The following is a 23912-nucleotide window of genomic DNA, read 5'->3' as shown; positions in this document are numbered from 1 at the left end:
ATTTTCACAGACTAAAGTATTTTTTCACCTCCATTGTAAGTAATTTAAAACCAGTGGCATATAATATTTTCTATGTCATTTGCTTGACTTTCATTTTCAAGTCTAATTGACGTTTACTTGCAATGAATTTGAGCTATCAAATCACTAAAACCATTACTGTAGCAGAATCACTCTGCCTTTAGGGTGTACTTATATTTCTACATTAGCAGATTTGTGTTTTGTACCTATATAGTAAAATTCCCTGTTTAAAACTCAAAAAGGAGAAATGGGAATGAAATTCTCTCCTTTTGTTTCCTCTTTCTAGATGCAAGAATTTTGTTCTTATGGCTATATTGACTTCTTATCATATACTTGACCAATGTAGTAACTATGGCAGTAGAACTAGCTAAATATGGAATTAAGCATTCAGGAAAACAATATTCAATGTAACTTTTCAAGAATTCAGAGTTGTAGTGCACAATTAACAGCTTAATGGACCTTTATATTTTCTGAGATGCTCATTTTAAATGAGACAGATTGCTTGACAATGTTTAATAAAATGTTTGATTGCATACAGTGTATAAAATGAAGACTTCAAAATTAGGCATGTTCAGAAGCAATTTCTCTCAAGCACACGTGGGTTGCTACAAAAGGAGAGCATGTGTGAACTTGATGACTTAGAATATAATTACTTGAGGTGCACGGCATCTTGTAAGTAATTTAAAATTTGTGAATGGCAACTCACTGTGAAGGTTTAATCACAGCAAAATGTAAGTGTTGTTAAACTTGTTTTTACAACCACAATGAAAGAATTGCCCTCATTATTTATTCTGTGTAGCAGACAGATCAGTGTCACTTTTTAGAAGGAAAAGAATAAACAGAAAAGCATTATTTGGTGAGCAGAGGTCAGCAGACTTACCTGATGGAGCATTCTGTGTTTCAAGACAGGTTTTACGGGAGCTGTAGGATGAGTTGTGACATAATGCTCTACCATCTTTGGCCATGTGCTGTTTCTGTCTCCCATGGGATCCTTCCATGCCTTCTCCAGAGATACACTGTTGCCCTGAAAATTAAAGCCTTCTGATCTTATTTTCATAGTTTTAGTTACTTTCCCATGAAAGTTCTATAAACATAAGTTGTTTAGACATTCCTTCTAGGAAACATCTTTTGATGGACATTTCGCATGACCAGTGTGCTTGGGAAGGTGTTAACTTTTATCCAATCCCTGGTCATTGTCAAGAATCTATAAATACTACAGTCAGAGATTAAAGGGAGCTTTTTCTGTTCTGACACTGAGAAGCATTCGTGTGAATCATTTTGTGTCCTTTAACGACAGTACACCTCTGGTACCGGCAGACTGGAGCTGCTGACAGTCACTTGAAGTCCAAATGCCGAATGTGGAGCTGGAGCAGCTGGAGCACACGTGTGCACAGTACCAGCTGTGGTGAAGACAGGTCATTTAGGGCAGGCAGCGAGGCAGGCAAATGGACATGGTCAAAAACAGACTTGCAGCAGTTCATAAAGATGCTGTGGTATGTGGCATGTGTTGGGTCCCAGCTAGGCTGGGGTCCTGTCTCTGAAAGCAGAGCTGTAAGGTGGGAGGTTCTGCACTGGAGTGTGGCCTTCTGTCAATGTTCTAAGTGGATGTTCAAATTGCTTGAGACTTGCACTGGCTCGAGGGTCCTAGAATGACTGACTCCTGGAAAATCCTGGATCCTGGGTATCGCTTGGCAGAGATCAGCTTTCTGAAGGCTTTGCATATGGAAATTTTATTCTCAACCAGTCCCATACTTTATTTCCACTGTTAATGGTGTCAGAGGAGTATAATTTTGGCTATTTATAACTTTAAAGCTTTTGGGTCTAGCACAAGCAAGCGTGTTGTCCAGGAAAAGCTACTGATACAAGGTAAAGAAGAAAAGGAGAATCCTAAATTATTCCTAGAAAGTTGCAAGAAGGTTATTATTGAGTTACGCAACAATTTAAGGTCTGTTAGACCTATTAGAAAATGAATACATGTTCCTCCATGCATTGGTAATCACACTGCCACTAAACTTCCTAAACTTACAATGCTCATAGCTTGGTGAGTACAATCTCTTATGCTAATGGTGTTATATTTGCTTATTTATGTAGGTAATTTTAAATGGAGCCTCTCACCATTCTACTAGGTGCTTTGCAGAAAAATTAAAAGCATAAATTACATAAGCTACCTGCAGTGGATACAGTGAGCTAAAGCTGCTGATAAAAATGACCACCAAAGCATATAGCTGAATTCTCTGGAATGAAACTAAAGACAGAGAAATGGATGCAAGTCAGGAGAGGAGAACTGCTAGTCAGATTAATTAAACAAAAATTAATTAATTTAAAATTTAATGCAAAATTAAACAGAGACTCTTGTACTTTCTTCTGGGCCCCAGCAGCAGTTTGTACTGGGCCAAAATGACTAGTGTAGAAGTAGGGTTCTAGCAAATTTAATCATGTATTTTCTACCTTTCTTGAATAAGTGTTTCTTTCCTTTTCCTCAGGCTCTCTGCTCTAGATATGTTCTTACATGTTTGTCTGCTGATTTCATAACAATTCAAAGGGTTTATTATGTTTTCTTTCTGCTACTGTGGGCAGGTGATTCGGCTACAGGGAAGAGCTTTGTAAGACAGAGCAGCATTACATGCAGAACCCTGGTTTTGTGCTCCTTTATACCTGTGTAATGTGTGTGATGTGCCTAGAAGGCTGGAATGTGAAGGGAAAAAAGAAAAAAAAAACCAGCAAATTAAAATCTGTGGGTGGTAGGGCTACTGAGAAAGATAACTCTTTGGTCTTTACATATGCAATTCTATTTCTGAGAGCAGAAATAGGAGCAGACTGTGATGAGAGGCCCTAAAATAATTTTGAAAACCCAGAGGGCTTCTACAGTGCTATGTGGCTGCCATGATTTTATTTTTATTGGTTATATTTTTCTCCATTTCGCTATCACACCTTTTAAACCCCAGTTTTATAAGAAATTCTGGTTGAGAAGTTTTTCAGCCATTTTTCTCATCCTCTTAATGCTGAGTTCCACATTTTAGGACTTTGGACATTCTTTTCTGTCCTCATACTTCCTGACACAGGATAAGACTGATCGTATACTATTACTGCCCAGAGAAGAGTTACTCTTAAAGGAGAAAAGACGTACTGCCATTCATCACTGTTTTCTATGATCTTCAATCTTTTTCCTGCTTGTTTTGTATCCAAAGCATTATTTTCTCATTTCACAGTCTGTACTGGTTTTACCTGACTGTTTTAACTCCGTGGCCCCTCTTCACTGATTTCACTGTCAGGTGCTTCACAACATATTTTCCAGTTAAAAACAACTCTATGAGCTCACTTACATCCTGATATTGTCTATGTAAAATAGATTGTCAAATCAGCTTGCTGCTTCTGAAGAGCTGCTAGAAAAGCAGCAGCCTTCAGGTTCTTTCCTGGTGCCTGCCTTGAAAAAATTTGAAAAGGTTACTTTAGATATGAGAATTGTGTCATGGCAGCAGAAGTTAAAAAACTACTCTGTATTTAATAAACTGGTAACCAAGTAATAACAAGACAAACTCAAACACCAAAACAGAATTTAAGATTCCAGCTTTCTTTGCCTTCTTTGGACTCTGAGGTCTTGCACCTTGGCCTGTATCTTATGTTTGCAAAAAACTTGGGTCTCTTGTCTACAAGAGGGATACTGCTTGTAGCGATTATGAGATTGTGGGTGTTAAAGCCCACAGCTGTGACTTCTGCTCCCAAGAGAAAACCTGACATGCTCTCTGTAAATATGGTCTCTGGGAGACTTGTGGTATCTCCCTTTTCGTTTTTGAAGGCTTCTGGATTGACAGTACTAGCAAGGACCGCTGTAGCTTGTTACTAAGCTCAAATGGGCATTTTGCTTGACTGCATGGCTTGGCTCCTGAGAGGTGGCATAGAGCAATGTCCTGCTCACTTTTTTCTCACTGGATGTAGTTATGTGAGTCTATTTCAACTGCAGCTGAGAAGCTCAGTATTTGTTTTTTCCTGTTCCAGAAGTCTCTGAGACCTTCTCCCCTCAGCTGTAATGATCTGAAATTCAACAGCATCTTTAGGAAGAGCTTGAGGTAGAGATCCTATCAGAGGTTGTGACATGGCATAAAGTTCTCCCTATCCCCCAAAAAAGGCTGCAGTTACCACTGGGGTTTGTCTTTGTGATCCTCTGTGAGTTTTTATTGTGCTGATATACTTCTAACAACAGGACAGAGAAGTTGCATCAACAACAGAGGATTGAGGCTGGATAATCAGAGGTAGGGGAATGTCTGAAGTAGAAGAATATGTAGTACATTCTATGTGTGCATGCCCCAAGTATATTTCCTAAGCAGTCTTTTCTAACTGATTTGGCCCATGGATTTGAAACTTCACTTTTTTTTTTCCCTGAGGATGCCACTAACCCTTGTCAAGAGACTTGGTCCCTAAACACCTCTTTTATCCAATGATTATTAGTTATATGGGAAGGAAGTACTAAGTGGAGAAGGAAGATGCACATTTTCTCTGTTCCTTTCAGCTAGTTTATGTGATACTGGAATTTGCATGAGCTTCCTGGTCTCAGTCTTGCATAATAAACACTACGACTCATTTTTTAATGGGGTTTTAACATTGTGGGGATTCCTTTTGCCTCTTCTATAATGTTTAGTCTTATCCTTTGTGAAACACAGAAAACAAAGCCACAAACACTTGTGTGTTCAAGAAAACCTGTTCTCCCCAAACCTTTCCTGTCCAGCATTTGAAACAGTTACCTGCGAAGTTTTCTTACTGTAGTAATTGCACAGACTCATAATATTATGAAGGAATTGTACCCATTTTCAGCAATTGCAGTATTAATCTTAATCTTCTTCTGCCGAAGACACTGGAATTGGTTTGCTGCCAAGCACAGGAAGAAGTGCAGTTTTCATAGAATATTTTATCCCACAAATGTCTGTAATATCTAAAGCTGTTTTTCATAGTGGATAAATAAATTGATGTTGTGTCTGGATTTTTATCCACTGAGAATCGATCTGGACTTTTCTTCCTCTTATCACTGATTTTGAATTTAATTATCTACATGTAAGCATCTCCGATTGATCACACAAAATAAACGCCATGCAGCTTTGAGCACAAAGGATTGGATGGTAGCAATTGCACTGTTTACATTATTTGATAATAGCTGTAAGTCTGTGTGTATAAATTATGAGGGATCCACATCCTTCATGAGAAATGTTCACTTCGATTTTATAGTCCATTCCACATGCACAAAGCCAGAGAGTCTGTTCTGCTCTAAGTGGTCTCTGATTTCTTTTGAAAACTTCAGTTGTCAGAAAGTATTTCTATGTTTATGTACTCACTGTAGTTTGGACTTGCTGTAAGAGGTGGACTATTCAATTTAACTTTTGCACTGAAATCTGTGCAGGTGCGTTTTGGGATGCATGACGGTATTTTGCCAGTACCAAATATACACTAATATCCTTTTCCTCTGCTCTCCTTATCTTTCATAAACTCCTCATAGGGCTTACTCTCTGGACCCCTCACCAACTTTACTGTCCTTCTCTGGACTTTCTCCAGCACCTCAATGTCAGTCCTGACCTGAGTTTTTATACTGTTCATGTACGAGTTGGTCAGTTTAGTTACCTTATTTTAACTATCTCAGGTTGAGATCGGTGTCTAAGGTAGGTAGCATAAATCTACTTTTTCAGACATCACTAGTGTATGCTAAAATGTTAAACTTAGGTGAAGTGACTCCAGTCCCAGAATCCAAAAAGCATTATTTACTGTATGCATTTCTGATGATAGAATTCTATTTTTGGAAGAAAACAGACATTTTATTAAATGCCTTGTCCAGAATATGGTAACTTTTAAGTTATGCGGAACTTTGGAGCAAAAGGAAAGAATATGATAAGAAAGGATTTTTTTTTTGTTTTTCAGTGACAGAAAGAAATTATTGAACCAAGATTGATATTGGCAGCTGTTATTACTGCTGTACTTCTGAAAGTGGCAAAAGTAGTCACTGTAATGTATCGCAGTAACCTGAGGGAGCAGTGACTTGTGTAGAACACTCTACACAAGAAAATGTTGTAGAATATTCAAAGCAAAGCTTGTCTGTGGGACACAGTCATCTCAAGCACTATAACTGCTAATTGAGGATCCAAGACAATTCATTGCAGTCAATGGAAAATGTAAGAAATTAGGTAGATTTAGGACCACCCATGTCCCCTATTATTCATGAGGAATTAGAGGGGAAAACAAGGGTTGTTCTTTGTCACTGTATTTCTTGCCCTTCCAACTCTGGGACAGTAAGTTTCCTATAAGTACAAGCAACTATGATATGGTTAATCTTAATAACTGTAATACTTGTGACTGGAGACAAAAAGTCTGTCCTTCAAATGTTACATGATTTCCACATTATTCAGTTTGGAGTACAGCCTTAAAAACCATTTTGCCCAGAAAACTGGGAGTCGATCCTTTTGCTCACAAACAAGCAAGGTATCAAGGAAGGTGTAAAACTAGAGTTTTGTTCCTCTTCACACAGCTACTTAGAGCTTTCTTTTGCAGAGGCTGTGAAATAACAGTTTAATAAGAGACAATATAATTCTCAGTGCAGAGCTGATGGTTTAAGGAGCAAGGTGGGAATATATGGCAGTACCATGCATCCCTCTGCTGAATAAGTGAAAATGAGAAGAGCTCTTAGTTGCAGAAGCCTGTTCGCTGTTTCTTTTTCTATGCTGTAGCCTCTTCATGGGAGAAAAAGTGGTGATAGCAGCATAACTATGTGTTACATGGCCTGTTCTTTAGCTTCTTTTGAATTTACAGATTTTTGGAACAATTAAAAATCATTGGATAAATAAAACTATTAAATGCATGTTATAAAAAAACACTTGTAAGACAGTGAGACACTGTTATTTTCATTAACAGTACCATATATCTGTAAAGCTTTCCCACATATTAGAGTTGTGGCAACAGTTTAGGATATTTTAAAATGTTCTTCCTTTGAGACAATGTGCTAGACACCTTTTTAATGGTGGTGTAAGATGAGGCAAAGGGCTATTATTTTTCAGTTACCCTGAGCTGTACAAGTCATGAAAGGGTAAAACTTTTGTCCCAGCTTTCAACAGTGCAAGATGGACTTCAAGGTTAAAAATTAAACCAAGAGGTCTATTTGCTCACTTATTTCATAAACACCTTCTTTAATACAAATGAAGCCAGTAGGTATGGGAAAAAGGAAGATAACCTCACCTGTACTAGGCCTCCAAGCACTGTTCTTAGGGCTACACCTCAGCCAGTGGTAATAAAATAGGGAAAGCTTCAGATGAATCTTTAATTTGCACAGGACAGTTCTCTTACCAGAAGCAAAGAAATTGATATATATAATGAATAATTTTTCTACCTATGTTTGGGTCTATTTAAAAAGATTTTATATTTTTGAGAAGTCTGGGAAGGAAATTTAAAGAGGGAATATATTTCTTACTTGAAACCTCCCACTTATTAAAGGAAAGTATTTAAACAAGCGAGTGTGAAGGAGCCCCAGCTACAGTGGCAAAATGCAGAATAGAAAATATTGCAAGAAATTATAGTCTGTCCAGTTTTCTGCCTAATTAGTATTAGGTGTATTTATGCATGTAAATGCAGTCTTCCCTTGTGTATACTTTGCTGTTCACACTCAGAGTTAAATTCATCCGTGGGACAGCTACTAATGTGCCAGCTGCATTGTTAGTACATTTAATATATTTAAAAACATTGTAAAGCAGGAATGCACTTCAGTGAATAATAAGTACTGGAGAGCAAGGGGAATATGTTGGTTGTAGTCTCATTAACATACATCTGCCTGAGGTGTTCTAGTGGTAGAATGTGGTAGTGGCAGAGTGTTGCCCAGCTGCATTGGTGGTGATCCACAAGCAAGACTATTCAAATTGGTATGTGTGAAGTAAAGACACAAACCAGAATTGTGATACTGTAGGTTATGTACACAAGACAGCAGTGCAAAAGAAGCTCAACACGGAGTCATAGTATCTTAGAATGCTTTGGGTTGGAAGGGCACTTAAAGATCACCCAGTTCCAGCCCCCCTGCCATGGGAAAGGACACCTTCTACTAGAACACGTGATTCAAAGCCCCATCCAGCTTGGCTTTGAACATTTCCAGGGCTGAGGTATCCACAGCTTCTCTGGATAACCTATTTTAGTTCAGCAAGTGTACACTTCAGTGAGTTACTGAAATTTAATTCTGTTAGGTTAAATCCTCCAAACCTGAATAGCCATTGTGCTACACAGTTGAAACACTAACTTTTGTAGTCTTAAGTAAGGTTTCTGTGTTGAAGCTGCTTTGCATTGTGTAGCTTGCTAGGTCAAACTTTGAAGTAATCTGTTTCTTCAGACCTTTTTGATAATTTTATATTACATTGTCCCTTGAATGTAGCACAAGATACTCGATTGATCATTATTGTTTATTGATAACATATCTTAAAAATTTGAAGTTTCTAGATTTTGTTATATTCCAGGTATTAGAAATCTTCTGTTAAATTGAGGTTGATTAGCAACATTAAAAAATCACTCACATTAGAAATTACTGAGCCAATCATAGATTTGGAGTTTGCAAGAATTAGAATTATTTTTGATAGACTAAATTATGTGGTGCTAGGGCACTATTTCAGCTTCTTGGAACCTTTTTCTCTATGTGTAAAATGTGAAGATACTATCTCTCTGAGTTAGAGAGGAGTTTTGAAGCTTAATAAGGGGATACTTTTTATCATTGTAAGATACTTGAGTGGAAAATAATATATTGGATTTAATTTTAGAAATATGTGCAGCCAATCTTTATCATGATCAGTGTTACAAAAGGAGTGTGTCTTTCATCTTTCAGCAGTTCAAGACCAAGGTTACAGAGTGATGTTTTCTTAGAATAAATATCTTATGCTTATACAAGTAGCCCACACTGTTTTTGACGGTTTGCTGTAAAATAAATGCTCCTAAAATTCTGTAAAGTGTATAACAAGTGCAATTAACAAGACCTAGGGCCTTGTCAGTACTCAAAATTGCTCTCTAAGTCATTTGAGAGTGTGCTATGTCCTTGCAAAGCATGACACATGCAGTTGATGTTTAAGCTCAGTTTGTATTGATGTTTCTATTGTTTGTTCTGGTGAAGTCTGTGGGGAATGGGTGTTCACAAGCAGTAATGCTTTTGCTGTCGTGATAGCCCTTCTGCAATAATTGAAGTGACTAAGAGTGTGATTCATGAGGCTTATAGAAATGAACCACTGTTTTCTGAGTTCCTAACCAGTGGTCTGACTCTCAGACCTTGTTCTCCTCGTTTTGTCCTTTAAGTTAGCAAATGTATACAGATTTTACTTTATTTTAATTAAACCTTTAAAATAACTATATTTAAACCTGTATGCTTTTGAATAGTACAAGATATGCAAAGTGTTGATGGTGTTGGTTTTTCTTTTCTCCTAACTGTGAAATTTGTTCCCACTGTTCTGTATATGTATAAATTATTTGGCTTTATGGAGAGTTTGATAGTTTACAGTGATACTGACTGGGAGCTTGTTTTTTGGGCTGCTGAAATGCATGATATCTTTTTTGTAGCTGCTAAGAGGGTAAAAACTCTAGTCTACAATAGGCCTCTTTTTAAACTTCTTGTTCTTTTTTCCCCTCTTATGCAGTGTGAGGGGAGGGTACAGAGTTATTTGGGAAATTTCTGTGAAAACTTAGGGTTATGAAGAGTGATATGAGTTAATAATTGACAACCACAGTGCACGTAACAATGGCTTTTTTGTGAGTTAATTTGCAGTGTCTCTGTGACTTGGGCATTTTGGTCTTGGCATGAGATGAGGCCAGCGTTTTGTCACCATGACCTTGTGTACCTTGATTTCACTTACTTAATCCACTGATTGGATAAGCTTTCTTCTTGTTTCATGTTCTTACCCTTCAAAGGGTTGAGGCAGCTTGCATCGATAATTTAAATAATTCAAGTCTGATTGCACACATTGTGAAAAATTATGGATTTCAAATCACATACATTTGTAACTAACTTCTTCAACTCACAGATGGCTTGGATAAATAAAAAGTGAACCTAATAACTAACTTATTGAAGAGGAAAATATGTACAGTACCGTTCTACCATTTATGTAACTTGTTGGGGGACTCCAGATGTGTCATTTGCAATCCCCAGACTTTGTTTAAAAGTATTCATTCTCCTGTGAAGCTTAAGCAGCTTTATACCCATGAGGTTGACATATCTTCTGATATCTATCTGAAATAAGTAAAATATTAAAGGATAGCAACTTCCTTAATGCAAGTCTATGTGCAAATCAAACTCATGGAAAACAAATCTTGTTTGCTTGAGACCATTTTCTGAGTTTAATTGGGAGAAAGATCTCTTGACATACGAGATTTTTGATAGGCATTTGACTTAGCACTGCACAGATTTTCTTGTTTTTATTTATGTTTTAAAGGTTCTGTACCCAGACATGGAAAGCAGATTTTCTTTCTACAGAATAAAAATCTGTAATTTGGAATGAGTAACTTAAAAAGGCTTGAGATGCATGGATATAACTGACATATGCTGCACTTCTGCTGCTAGCAAAAATAAACAGGGGCGATTTTAGTCAAAAGAGATTGTTCAGCCAGTTGAGGAAAGCTGACATGTGCATGTACCAGAAAGAAAAATGCATGTAAATAAAATTAAAGTCTACATTTTTGTTTGTTTTAAATGTAGACAGTTAAATAGCAGGAAAGAAGTTGAGTTTACAGGCTGGGACAGTATCTGAGAGGCAAAAGAACTATAGACTAAAATATGTTAAAACATTAAAGTAGTGAAGATACTCCCATAGAACACATACATTTATGAAAACGTTTTCTGAGATGGGGAGGCACCTTAGAGATCCTAACACATGTTTTTTACTGTTTTCTTATACTAATAGTGGAATTCAGTGGTTTTCAGTTCCCACAGAAATCAAGGAAAATGCATATGAAGAAAGATAAGGTTCAGTTTAAGCTTAATCCACACCATATAAAAATGTGTCACATCAAAAAGTGAAATGTGCAAAGCTTGTTTGTAAGTTTACTGAAAAAGTCAAAAACTCAAATCACCTACTTAAGCCTCTTATCAAAAGAAACCTTCTCTTATAATAATTAATTTTTTCTAATATTTTTGTTTGAATTACAGTAAGTAGTGTATATAGAAATATACCATAGTGCTGAAAGTCAGTCCTCTGAAATTAATTGCAGAATCACTGAATCACCGCATATTCTGAGTTGGAAGGGATTCACAAGGATCATCAAATCCAACTCAGCCAGGCACAGGATTGTCCCCAAGAGTCACACCACGTGCCTGAGAGCAGTGTCCAAACACTTCTTGAACTCTGTCAACATTGGTACTGTGACCACTTCCCTGGGGAGCCTGTTCCAGTTCCCAAACCTCACTCTGGGTGAAGAACTTTTTACTAATATCCAACCTAAACCTCCCCTGACACAACTTCAGGCCATTCCCTTGGGTTCTGTCACTGGTTACCACAGAGAAGAGAACAGTGCCTGCTCCTCCTTCTCCTCCCCTCATGAGAGTGTTGTAGACTGTGATGAGATCTCCCCTCAGTTTCTTCAGGCAGAACAGGCCAAGTGACCTCAGGTGCTCCTCATTCAACTCCCCCTCAAGGCCCTTCACCATCTTTGTTTCCCTCCTTTGGATGCTCTCTGACAGCTTAATATCTTTTTTATATTGTGGTACCCAAAACTGCCCCCAGCACTGGAGGTGAGGCTGCCCCAGGTCAGAGCAGAGCAGGACAATCCCCTTCCTTGCCTGTCTGGCCATGCTGTACCTGATGCCCTCCAGGACAGGGTTGGCCCTCCTGGCTGCCAGGGCACTGCTGACTCATGGTCAGCTTGCCACTGACCAGGGACCTCCAGGTCCCTTTCCATGGCACTGTTTCCCAGCATCTCCTTCTGCAGTGTGTCCTTACAGCCAGGGTTGCTCCATCCCAGGTGCAGAATGTTCCCTTGTACATCATACAGGTAATGCCCAGCCCTCTTAATTTGTTGGGGTCTCTCTGCAGGGTCTCCCTGCCTCTGAGGGGATCAACAGCTCCTCCGTGTTTTTCAGTGTCTGTAAACTTGCTCAGTATCCCTTACAGTCCTGTGCCCAAGTAATTTATGAAGATGTTGAGGTGCACAGGACCTAAGCAGGAACTCTGGAGCCCCACTAGTGACAAGATAGCCAGCCTCATGTTTCCCCATTCACTATGACCCTTTGAGCCCAGCACATAAACCAGTTGCTCATCCATGATGTGTTTATCCAGATGTGTGCTTGCATTTTGTCCTGGAGGATACCATGAGAGATAGTATCAAAAGCTTTGCAGAAATCTGGAAAGTTTACATCAGCTGGCTTCCCTTGATCAACCAGGTGGGTTATCCTGTCATAAAATGAAATCAGGTTTGATGAGCAGAACTTTCTCTCATGAACTCATGCTGGCTGTGACCAATGACTGGTGTTTTTCAATATGTTCCAGAATAATCTCTTCCGCAACTTTACCAATCACTGAAGTGCAACTCCCAGGCCTGTAGTTTCCAGGGTCCTCCTTTTTGATCTTCTTGAAAATTGGGACAACATCTACAAGCTTTTTCAGTAAGCTGGGACTCTCTGGATTCCCAAGACTGCTCAAAAATCATTGAGAGAGGCTTTGTGGTGACATCAGCCAGTTCTTTGAGGATTCTCAGATGAACCCCATCAGGTTCCATTGATTTGTAGGGGTTTCAGCTGGAAATTAATAGTCTTTTGCTAGTCTTTTTTGATATGGCCATCAACAAAAAAAGCCTTTTCATCAGGAAAGATACTCTCTACCTGTTGCCGAATGATTGATATATTCTGAAAGTTAAGGGAAGGTTCTGGATTTAGTAAGACCATCTGCAGATGGTTGTTGACAGAAGAAAAAAATAGATTGGTGACCACTGAAAGCTCTGTAGTATTCTATGGCAAGTGACAAGTTGCTTTTCTTAATGCCTTGGGGGTTGTGGCAACATTTCTACTCTAAAACAATGTACCTCTGTGAGACTTTAGGGTTGACCTGACATGCTTTATAATAGAAAATAAATAAGTGGGAAAATATCAACTTCAAATGACACCCTGAAACCATTGTTTAAGATCCCAAGAATACCATAGCTCTTCCCTTTGTGTGGAAGGTGACAGGTCACAGTGCACTCTTAGGAAATATTTTCCCTCTTAACCAGCTATGATCAGTAAGATTTTCTCTTGGTTTTTTTGTGTTTTTTTTTAACAAACTGCTGGAAGTGCCTCTCTTGGTAGCACAATGGAATCATTCCAGACAAAAGGAAGACATGGGCTGGGAAAGGGAAATTGTTTAAATTTAAGTACAATTTGACTTTTAGTGGCTTTGAGCAAAAAGGTAAGAAGTTGTCATCTTTGCAATTGAAGATGTCCTATATCCATTAAAATGCTTCTGTTTTCTAATAAGATCTCATTACATGAGATGGGTTTTCTAATTTAAACCTTATGTCATGTCCAAATTATGTCATGAAAATCATATTTTTTCCTATTGCATCAGGAGCTGTAAGTAGTCAGTGTCTTTTGATATCTGAGAAGGATTCCTGTTAACTGTAATTAAAAGCAACTTTCAATCACTGTGTGGACGTTGTCTGCTCAGAATGACACAGGACTTCCATTTCCTTGAAGAATTTTTAGTTCTGCTGTATTTGGGAATAGTGATTTTGAAGTCCATATTCAGCCATAACCAATGTGATTCATTGTCTAAGTAACAAAGAAAAGATATGTTTGAAATTTGAAGAGCTAACTTTAAGACTTGCCCATGTAATGAGATTACATTTTATGTGTATCAACAGTTTCATATTTACAGCACTGCAGTGATCTCTTTTTGCAAGGAACAGATACATCTCCATCTTCTTGGAACACTGAAGGTTAATTGCTAGTGATAGGACTACTGGATGTTTAAAAGTTCTGTATTATTTTTACTGATCTGTCAATAAGAGCTCAGAGTTGCAGGTGGCATTTCCAGTGATTTAGTTGTGCCACATAGACTTGCAATGACTGTCAAATGACTTTGCTCACTCCTCACAATAATCCAAATAGGGACTGAGATATTTTATTAATTTGGGGGTTAATAAGAACTGCCTCATGAACTTCGTGATTTTTGAATCTGGCACTTGGGCTGAAGTCTATGCCACCATCCTTACCCATTTAATAGTTACAGATGCCCTTGGAATTATTTATAGGACTACTGTCATTTTCTAAAGAGAGAAGGATTGATGTATATATCATCCTTGACCTCATTTACCATTTACATTTACCATTATTTTGAAGCTGCAAGATAATGGTGGCCTTGTGAGAGGTTTTTGTATATTGAACAATCACAGAGAACATGGCTGAGTTTTTATCCTTTTGAAATCAATACATCTTGTCTAGTTTATGTCACTTGCTGCTAGTATTTAATTATCTACAAGCAAGTCAAATTGATTACACAATGTAAGAACCTTACAGCTTTGAAGCAAAATGTCTGAGCCTTTAGATTTGGCTAGGATAGCTATCAATGCTGGTGGCAAAATATAATTAATAAATTAATATTTTTGATTAGGAGAAACAACTTTTAATAACTTAGAAGGACTTGATACAACTGTAGCTTGGAACTAAAATTCATCATAAGAGTCAAAATCATTGCTGGGGCTTGGCTTTTTCAATTTTCTGTCCCAAGTTCTTGGTTATCAGAGGTGCTTGTTCACATATATATCTTCCCTCTATTTTTGGGTATAAAAAAGAGTCCTAAAATTTTGTCCATTATTTCAACTTTCATGATTATTGGTAGAGGAGATTTTAAGCTTGACATAAAAATAGAGCAAAGTATCTGTGAATATGTACCCTGGTAAAAGATTGAGTGAGCTCTTTTGCCACAAGAAATATACAACTTGCATGCAACATATGTGCATGCATACCTTGCATGAAATATCTCTAGATGCTGATAGAAATCCTTTGGCTGACTAGGAAAAAAAATGTAGTTCTTGCCCTTAAGAAGACATTTCACATCTCTTTGGGGTTTTTTTTTGTTTTTTTAAGAATGAAGGTGAAAAATAAAGTTGTGCAGGTTAATACCTAAGCATATTGAAAGGAGAGAAAGAATAAAGGACATCTAAAATGCCAGGGCAGCAAAATTAAGGATATTTCAGAGGAAAACAGTTCTAAGAAGGAAGGCAAATTCTTGGTTAGGTAACAGATGTTTTCCCTCAAGGATAGTGATGGAACAGAGACACCAGAGGGGGCAAAAAAAAAAAATCTAATGAACAGCAAAATCTCTCATTACTTCTTTTTCCTTTTACTCCCAATGTCAGAACAATGTCTTAAGAAGTGTGACAAGATATGTCACTTTCTTTGATATTGAAACAGCACCTAAGAAAACAGATAGCTAATTTTTAAATTTCCATGTAGGATGCAAGGAAATGCTCCAAATAATTAGATGACTAGATCTATCAAGGGAAGCTCAGCACAGCTGAGTACTGTGTGTGTAGATGAGCTGCCTTCAAGGGGAGAGTTGTGTGTGTGTGTGTGTGTGCCAACTTTTACTGTTTTCTCCTTTCCAGTGCTGCATACAAGAAAAGCAGCAGGAAAGTACTTTACTCCCTAGAATTCTTACTGATGTGGGATACTAGTAGAATATTCATTAGAGATTCATCAACATGTTTGTGTTGTGAAGGTTAGTTATGAACTTATTGTACCTTTGGTACTAGACTAGTTATGTAATGCAGATTACTTCCTTGCACAGGCTTCCTTATTGCTGTTGCTACCTAAGGTGAGGCTGTGCACTGACATGCAAGAGAATTGAATAAATCCATTTAACATGAAATGACTTCGACATTTGGCTGGCACAGAGGCTTTTAAAAAAGATGTTGCCAACACATCCGTTTCCATGTGATAAATACATTGTTTCCAACATCTGAAAGAAATTTATCAGAACAAAAGGTCATCTCCAAGTCAGAAATGGAAATGTATCCATGATTGTATATGTCTTTTTCCTTTGTTTCCTCATTTTTATTAGAGCAACTAGGTAATTCAACAGAAAGCTGGGAGCCAAATTTGCCCTTTGACACAGATTTCATGTTGATTATAAACCAGTGGGAGCCATATGCTTGTGAAGTTAAAGCATGGTTTTTTATGTTTATGCTGTTTTAATGTAGGCTATGATCCTGCAGTCATTTATGCAGTAAAAATTTCCATCAAATTGAACAGCAGCATGAGGATCAACAGTGGCAATTTTCTCTTAGTAGGGTTTCCAGCAAGAGGCTGCCTGCTGCTCCCAGCCGTGGCAGAGTGCAGCCTCACACTGCTCACGGGACTGAGTGGCTGTGATCACATTACATCCACCCAGCGGTCTTTTCACTTGCTGCCTATAAAGTGACAATGGATCAATTTTAAACTGACCCCACTGACTTTTAAAGCCCTTACAGCAGAAAGAGCTGATTTTCTGTAAGCCTCTCCAGTTCCTTTGGCTCTTGAGTCTTCTCAGTTTTTTTGCTAGTTGGAGGTTGTTTGTTGGCAGGAATTCTGTTGTTGTGGACACAGTGGTTTTGTAACTTGTTTATTCTCAAACATCTCTGCAGTTTTTATCCTGCCATTTTTTAAACAATGTTGCATGAATCCAGATTTTTGACACACCCTTCCCTCCTTCTCCCTAGCATCAGTTCAGTTTTAGTTTTTCTTCTACAAAGGAGCAGCCACATTCCACCTTGTAGCATTTCATAAGGATTTTGCCTGGTTTTCCTTATGAAATGCAGATTCATATAATAATTCAGGTTAGAAGGGATTTCTGGAGTGGCTTGGGTCACCAAGCAGGGCTACCTTCCAAGCTAGGTTAGGTTGTTCAGGAGTGTGTTTTGAATTATCCCCAAGGATGGAGATGACACAGCCCCTCTGAGAAACCTGTTGTAGTGATTGGCTGCCCTCATGGGGAAGACTTTCTTCTTTATATTTGATCAGAATTTTCCTTGCTGCATCTGTGATTGTTGCCTCTTATCTGTACTGTGTATGTCTGAGAAGAGTCCAGCTTTGTTTTGTCTCTAATTCCCCTCTTTAATTAATGAAGGTGGTAATGAGATCTCCCAAAGCCTCCCTTCTCTTCTCCAGGCTGAGACAACACCATCTATCAGTCTTTTCTGTATAAGACATGTGCTTCAACTTCCTGGACATTTTAGTGGGTCACTGTTGAACTTAATGCAGTTTTTGAAAGCTGAAGACACAGAATTGAACACAGTAATCCAAACATCCTTTGAGTGCTGGGCAATAGGAATAACCACTGGACCTGCTCTCCATGCTGTTAAAGAGTACTTCACAGTATATGGCTGGAATTCCACACAAGTGCACTGGTTGCACATGCTCAACTGGAGATTAGTGTCTTGCTTTCTATGCAAATTAGCTATCATGCACTATCCATTGCTCTAGACCTTTCTGGCTGGAGGGCCTCAGGGGTCTTCAGTGATCTTGATTCTCGTCTACTGGGTCAGCTTTCGGTCGACAGTCCATGCCTGCTTCTCAACCTCATTCCTGTGCTTGCATTGTACTCTGCTGTGCTTGTGTCCAGAAGCCAGAATAAGGATGTTTGTACCAGAGAAGTGCAGCCCTACCTCCATATGGTCCTCCTCTCCAGTCACATCCTGTTCTTTCTCATACTGTGTTATTACCAGTAGTCCTTGGTTGGCTCCACAATTATCTGGCCATCAGTGTTTGAGACATATGCACTAGCCCTCTTATCTTCTAGGCTTCTACACATGGCAGACTGAAATTGTGATTTGCATTTTCTTTCTTTCTTGGGAGTCCATTGTGCATAATAACACTGTGAGTAGTGGGAGACTGGTGTATCCCTCTGGGTATGGACAGAGCAATGGTTAGATGCTCACAGTTCTGAGCACCTTGGAGAACTTTGACATGAGTTTAGATATTCCTGATGTACTGGACAAATAAAAGAGGTTTACCACAGAGCGCAGTTGGTCTCAGTGCTGGTTGGTACCATAGGGAGACAAGTCCATAGCTTGTTCTTTTGGAGAAGATGGCTTGTATGTGATAAAGTATTTATCTCTAAGACTTATTTTTTTGGCCTATTTGGTTGCTCTGAAGGTTTTCCATGCCTCTTGGCTACATATACATGTGCTAAAATGAGCTCTACAGGCACAATAGCAAAGCTTACCATCTTTATGAACCTTTTTATTATTACTTGAGGGAAATAAATGGCTGTTTGCATTATGCATGAGCATACTGTGGTACTGCATTACTGTGTCTTCCATTAATATGTCTTGTTCTCTTTCTTTATCAGCTAATGTTCATGATAATTTCAGGGGTGCATCTTAAAGCTCAAACAAATGAATATCATAACCCAAACAGGTGGAAGAATATGATATTAGGCTTTTGCATATTCTAATACATGAAACAGCCAGCCAGATAGTTGTATTTTAACAACATTATCAAAACAGAGATATATCTGTGTAATAAAATTTACTGTTGCTGTAACCATTACACTTAGAATGATTACATGATTATAATAAAAATGCATGGTTATTTGCTACATTAATTAGCTGTTGATTTAATGTTATACAAATGTGATTCCTTTCAAGTAATCATATTTCTTGCTGACATTTCTGAATAGAACTACCAATTGGTTAAACATGGATAAATAACAGTGTTAATTATAGGTAAGCCACAGAAGAAAAGAGTGAAATAATTTTAAATTTTTTAAAATGTTATTTTCCAAGACATGTTATTGTCAATAAAAATTTTTGATGCATTAACAATACCTTTTAAAATACACATCTTTGATATCCATTACACAACCAAAGACGCCAAAGAAATAAATGTTGTCTCTCTGTGCTGAACTTTTCTGTGGGATCCTGTATTTCTGTGTCTCCCAGCAAGTCCAGTTGCCAAAACCCTTCATTAAATGCTTAGTGGTTTACCCCATTCCATCTCAAGGTGGAATCAAGGGAGACATTTAGGTTTGGAATTTATTGCAATATCAAGATATCTCTTGATATTGGTTTTTGTTTGTTTTTTTTTTTACTTAATGAAAAGCAAATAATATGATTCAAATGTGAAAATGTGTACAGTTAAACTGTCTTGTTCCTTGGCTTCTTAGCTGTCAAACCTCCTAGAAACTCAGAAGACACAACTTACCCTGTGCTAATAGGGTTGTTCATAAATCTTCCTCATAATGAGGATGCTTGCAGAATACTCCCGCCTCTTGCTTGCCTGTGCAAATCAAAGCCACATCCTCCAGTGATCTCAGTGCCAATTTTTGGTGGGATTTATTTCCAACAACTTATGCTTAACTTGCAGGATCTGAGGACTGGACCTTCATGATTTCCATCAAGAGTGGTCCTGACCTTAGGTAAAATTTATGAGTCTGAAAAATGACATGTTTAATCACATGTAAATATTTCATTGGTCGAAACTCTTAAATAAAAAGTGCATTTCTTAATTAAAGTGGTTTTTTCTAGTGATTGTGTAACAGTCTGTAAACTGGAGGTGACTTGGGGATTAATAATATATGATATTTGCTGTAAGGATTTAAAAAAAAATAATTTTGTGTGTGTCATCTCTTGTATAGTGTTTCCTCACATAGCTTTCTATTTTCTTGGCTGCTTCACTCCTATTTATAGTAAAAGAGGATACAATATTTCTTGTAGGACTCTCCTATATGACATTTTTTTGTGTAAGACATTTGCCTAGTCAATTAACGGTCAGTGCCATAAGACTTCCAGCTTCATGTGTTTAGAACTCTGCATAAGAGTTTTCTACGTTTGCAAAACTATAATTACCCAGGACTTTTTTGGGGGGTATTAGGAGTTAAAATCAGCCAAGTTCACCATCTGTTTGTTTAAGGAGCAACAGGCCAATTCAGTCAATCGTACCTACTGGTAAGTTGTTTGACCAAAAGCTGTGCAAAGTGCAGTAAAAACATCCATTTTTTTCCTTGAAGAAATGGTTCAAAACTGTAAAAATTGTATTTCAGGGACTTATTAAGATGTGAAATTTCAATCTGCCTGCAAACTACACAAAGTGACAAGTTCTGGTTTCTGCAAATCTGTAACGGTCTGTATGTAAAAATTCATATGCTATCAGAACTCCTCATCTTGCACATGCAAAAACTACCCCACATTTTGTATTTTGATTCAAATTTTTACAGTAGTCATACACGGAGGTGATACAAAGAAATCTGCAAAACTAAGAAAAAAATACACTAAAGAGCTATTGTACAAAATACAGTTTTTTTTCTTTATTGCTTTGTCTGTTCAAAACAATATTTCCTCTGAAGGACTGACTGAAGAAGAAATAGATACTCACACGTGAACCTCAGGCCATAGAAAACCCTTTACCTTGGAATTTGTGTTTGGCAGACAGAGCTGAAGCAAAGAGAAGGGAAAGAGGTGAACAGAATGTAAATGATGATTTTAAAAGCTTGGGTTTGGAAAGCTAGAGCCACTGGCTTTTTTGGCTGCCTTGTCTTTTCTCATGTAGGACTTGCTATTGTGGTAGATGCTAGAAAGACCTACACAGACATGGGCAGTTTTTAATAACTTGCTCTTATCCAACTTAAACTTCCCTTCTGGTAAACAATGTCAAGCCTTCACTCCAGAAGATAATTCCATTTATCTCTGACTGTCTGGACTAACACATAAGCACCCATTAAAATCTCAAGTCTCTATTGCGACTCAAACCCACATTTAAAACTAGGTATGTATTTAACTGCTGTTCAGAACAGGGTCTTTTTATTAGCATGTTTTATTTTTAATTACACAAGCACAAAGAAGAGCATGGGGGTGTTTGGTTTTTGTTGTTTTTAATTTCTGTCTGATTTTATGTTCTTGTAAACTAAATATTTTTAGAGAAGTGATTTGCACTGTCAGCTTTGAAAAAAAAACAAACCAGCAGCACACCCAGTTGGAGTTAGCAGCCAGACTTCAAGTTCTTAATTATTTAAGACTTAACTATTTTTATTTTTCTTGTTGTGTGACATATATCAAACCCATTTTCACACTTTCAAAGACGAAAGCAGTATCTACTTTGGGAGGCGTTTTTGCTCTACTTTTGGCTTTCTTGTTTCTGTAAAGTGCAAAAGAAAACAGCCAAATATATCAGTCATCCTTTGTGCTTTAAATGTAGAGAACCTTAAGAATAGAATGGTACATGGTGAAAGCCATACAGTTCTTGAAAGCCACGTCCATTTGTAAACCTCCAAGAACCCCAGTCTGTATAACACTTCTTGGCAAAGTTTCATTGCTTTGCTGTCCCCATAGGGCAAAAGCTTTTTCTTCTATCCAACTTGATCCTCTCTCATTTCATTTGATATCTTTTGCCCCACATCCTCATGCTGCACCACTGTGAAGAGCCTGTCTTTGTCTTCTTAATGACCTCCTCACAGGTAAAGGGAAGGCTGCTGTTAGATCCCCCTGAAGTCTTGACTTTCAGAGCCTAAAACCCCTGCAGGTCATGTGCTCAGCCTTGATGCTCCTCCACTGAATTAGCTGTACTTGATCATTGTCTTTCCTGTGCTGGAGGCCTGAAACGGCAGTGCTCCTGATGATTGCCTCATAGAGGAGGATGGTGGGCTGTGCTTTAGGTAATCCAGCCCAGGATTTTGCTTGCCTTCTTGGCTGTCAGGCCCATGTTCCCTTTTGTGGATGTATATCTTTATCTAAAAGGGAATGTTACTCAATTACTAAAACTTTATAGAGCTAACCAAGCCCCCTGGCAGGAGCTGGTTAACTATTTACACTTTGCAGAATCACTTGGCCTCACGCATCAGCAGAGAGCTCGGTTATTCTCCTACTAGATGTAGCTGATCCTGGAATCTGTAAAGGCTGTGTACTTTGATCTGTCACATATTTGGTGAATTGTAAATGTTCTGTGCGCACATTTTCCCAGATGTGATACCTGCTAATCCCCGGTGACAGTGACCTACTATTTTGAGCATGGAGTTGATGCATTATTGATTAATCCATCTTAGACTGCACTTAAAGTGGTTGTACTCTAATTACATCTGGTGTCTAGAAATAATAGTTTAGCATTTCAGAGGCTTCTTGGAAGAGATGGGGTTTTCCTTACTGCAGAACGTTTATTCTGATGGTATTTTTGTCTTAGCAGGAAAAATAAAGTGCATCTTTTAACAGAGTATTCTTTTTCTGGTTGCTTTTATATAACAATAATTTATCATTAATAATCTTCCTTTTCCCTGTGGATGTTTCATCTTAGCAGTACACTTTGTTGCTTCCAAAGAAAATAATACATCACTTGAGACCACTGTACTGTAATCTCAAAAATAAGGTTCTTTAGTGAACCTTCTCCTTATGGTGTGTCTGTGTGTGATTTTTCGGTCAGATGTTTTATTTATGCTTAATTCTTTTAAAATATTTTATCTTAATAGTTTCTGGCTCTGCCCATTCATATACGCCCTTGCTTTCTGACATTGAGAACAGAAATGTAGCTAATTTTCATGTTTTAAAAAATAGATCTCCACATAACTTTCACATAAAAATATTCTGTTTTCTTTATGGGTACTAATAAGTACCCCTTTAGCATCATGTTGATTGTGAAATGTTTCAGATTGTACTGCTGATGGAAGTCGGCTTTATGTAGTAGTTTGAAGAGAGGAGATCTGCATTTTCACACATCCTCTGTGTGATTTCTTGGATGAATAATTTAAATAAAATTATCAGCTAAAGTGCAATCAGTTTAAAATACAGTTATTAATTAAAAGACAGTAGAATGTGAGAAACTTCTCAACATTAGTAGGTGCTATAGGTGTTTTACTTAAGCCTAAATTTCAGAAGTGCTACCAAATCAGGCATCCAAAATCTTCATGTTTTGCATGCATTTTGGATTGCATTCAAACATTTAGGGTACAAATGCTTACCATACATCTTCTTGTCTTTGTGCTCTGAAAGTGCATAAAGTACCTGATGCATACTGTGGTACTTAATGTGTTAGGTAGTGGCTGGAGAAGGTAGTCGCTTTCCTGAAAAATTTATTATGTAAGTTTAAGAGCAGGGACTGCAGGTGGGCACAGATGTTTGAGGGACCACAGTAGAACTAGCAGACAAGAGAGATCAACATAAGAAGTAACAGCGATACTGCCCACTTGTTGAAAGAAAATTTATTCTGGAGGGTAATGGGGGTAGAAGGCGACAAGGGAGACTTGTAATCAAATATCCATAAATGGATATTCTGCTAGGGGATGCTTGCTACAAGCTTTTGCTAGAGCAGAATGAGACTGTTTGAAAGTGGTGAAGTTTGTGCCATAGAGTCAAGAGTGAAAACCTTAGCAGTGGAGGTCAAAATTCCCTTTTTGTTTCAATTGAGATGGTGAGGGCTACTTGGGGACAGTAGATCCCCAAGTGCCAAAGGGAGAAACTGTTTCTTGCAGTGGAATTGAATTAGCAAGGATTGGGAAAAAGGTGTCGTGTCAAAGGCAGAGAAGAGCATGCTGAGGGAAATGAGTTACAATAGATATTTTGTCCTCATGAACATATGGAAACAGGCATACCTTGGGGCATTATATAGCAGGCTGTGTAAGTGTAGTTTAGCTAAAGCTCTGAGGGATTCAAAGTAGTGCTTTATTTATTTATTTATTTATTTATTTTTTATATTTGAAACACATTATTGAAATAAATGTTTTAAATGAAATAATACTGGTAATGTGTTTGGGACACATTACCTTAGAGAAAGGTATGAGGAGCCTTAGAGAAATAAATATTCACACTCGTCAACTTTTTCTTATCTAAGCAGTCTTTATTTGGCAAAAAAAAATTAGTAGAATTACTAGCAAGAATGGCAGTTTGTAACATCTGAGATATGATACTTAATCACATAAATGTCAAAATGTTACAACCCATACAGAGAAATGGCAAAGAATTTATCTTGGTCAGGG

At 37.8% G+C, this 23912-nt stretch overlaps 1 protein-coding gene across 2 annotated transcripts in view; it reads left to right on the top strand.

The window, feature by feature from the left end:
* The window catches only part of MOCOS (molybdenum cofactor sulfurase), a 215952-nt gene that overhangs the window by 40602 nt on the left and 151438 nt on the right, over positions 1–23912 (top strand). Inside the window, exon 1 of one of the 2 annotated variants that reach the window (XM_015619154.2) lies at positions 19325–19373. The exons of the other annotated variant lie outside the window; for it this stretch is intronic. Coding sequence (XP_015474640.1) covers positions 19342–19373 — 32 coding nt within the window. The 5' untranslated portion in view covers positions 19325–19341. Of the gene's footprint in view, positions 1–19324; positions 19374–23912 lie in introns of those variants that run through there. 2 annotated transcript variants of the gene reach the window in all.

Source organism: Parus major, chromosome 2 (genome assembly GCF_001522545.3).
Source record: "Parus major isolate Abel chromosome 2, Parus_major1.1, whole genome shotgun sequence".
NCBI lineage: Eukaryota > Metazoa > Chordata > Aves > Passeriformes > Paridae > Parus > Parus major.
This window is presented reverse-complemented; position numbering and strand designations above follow the sequence as displayed.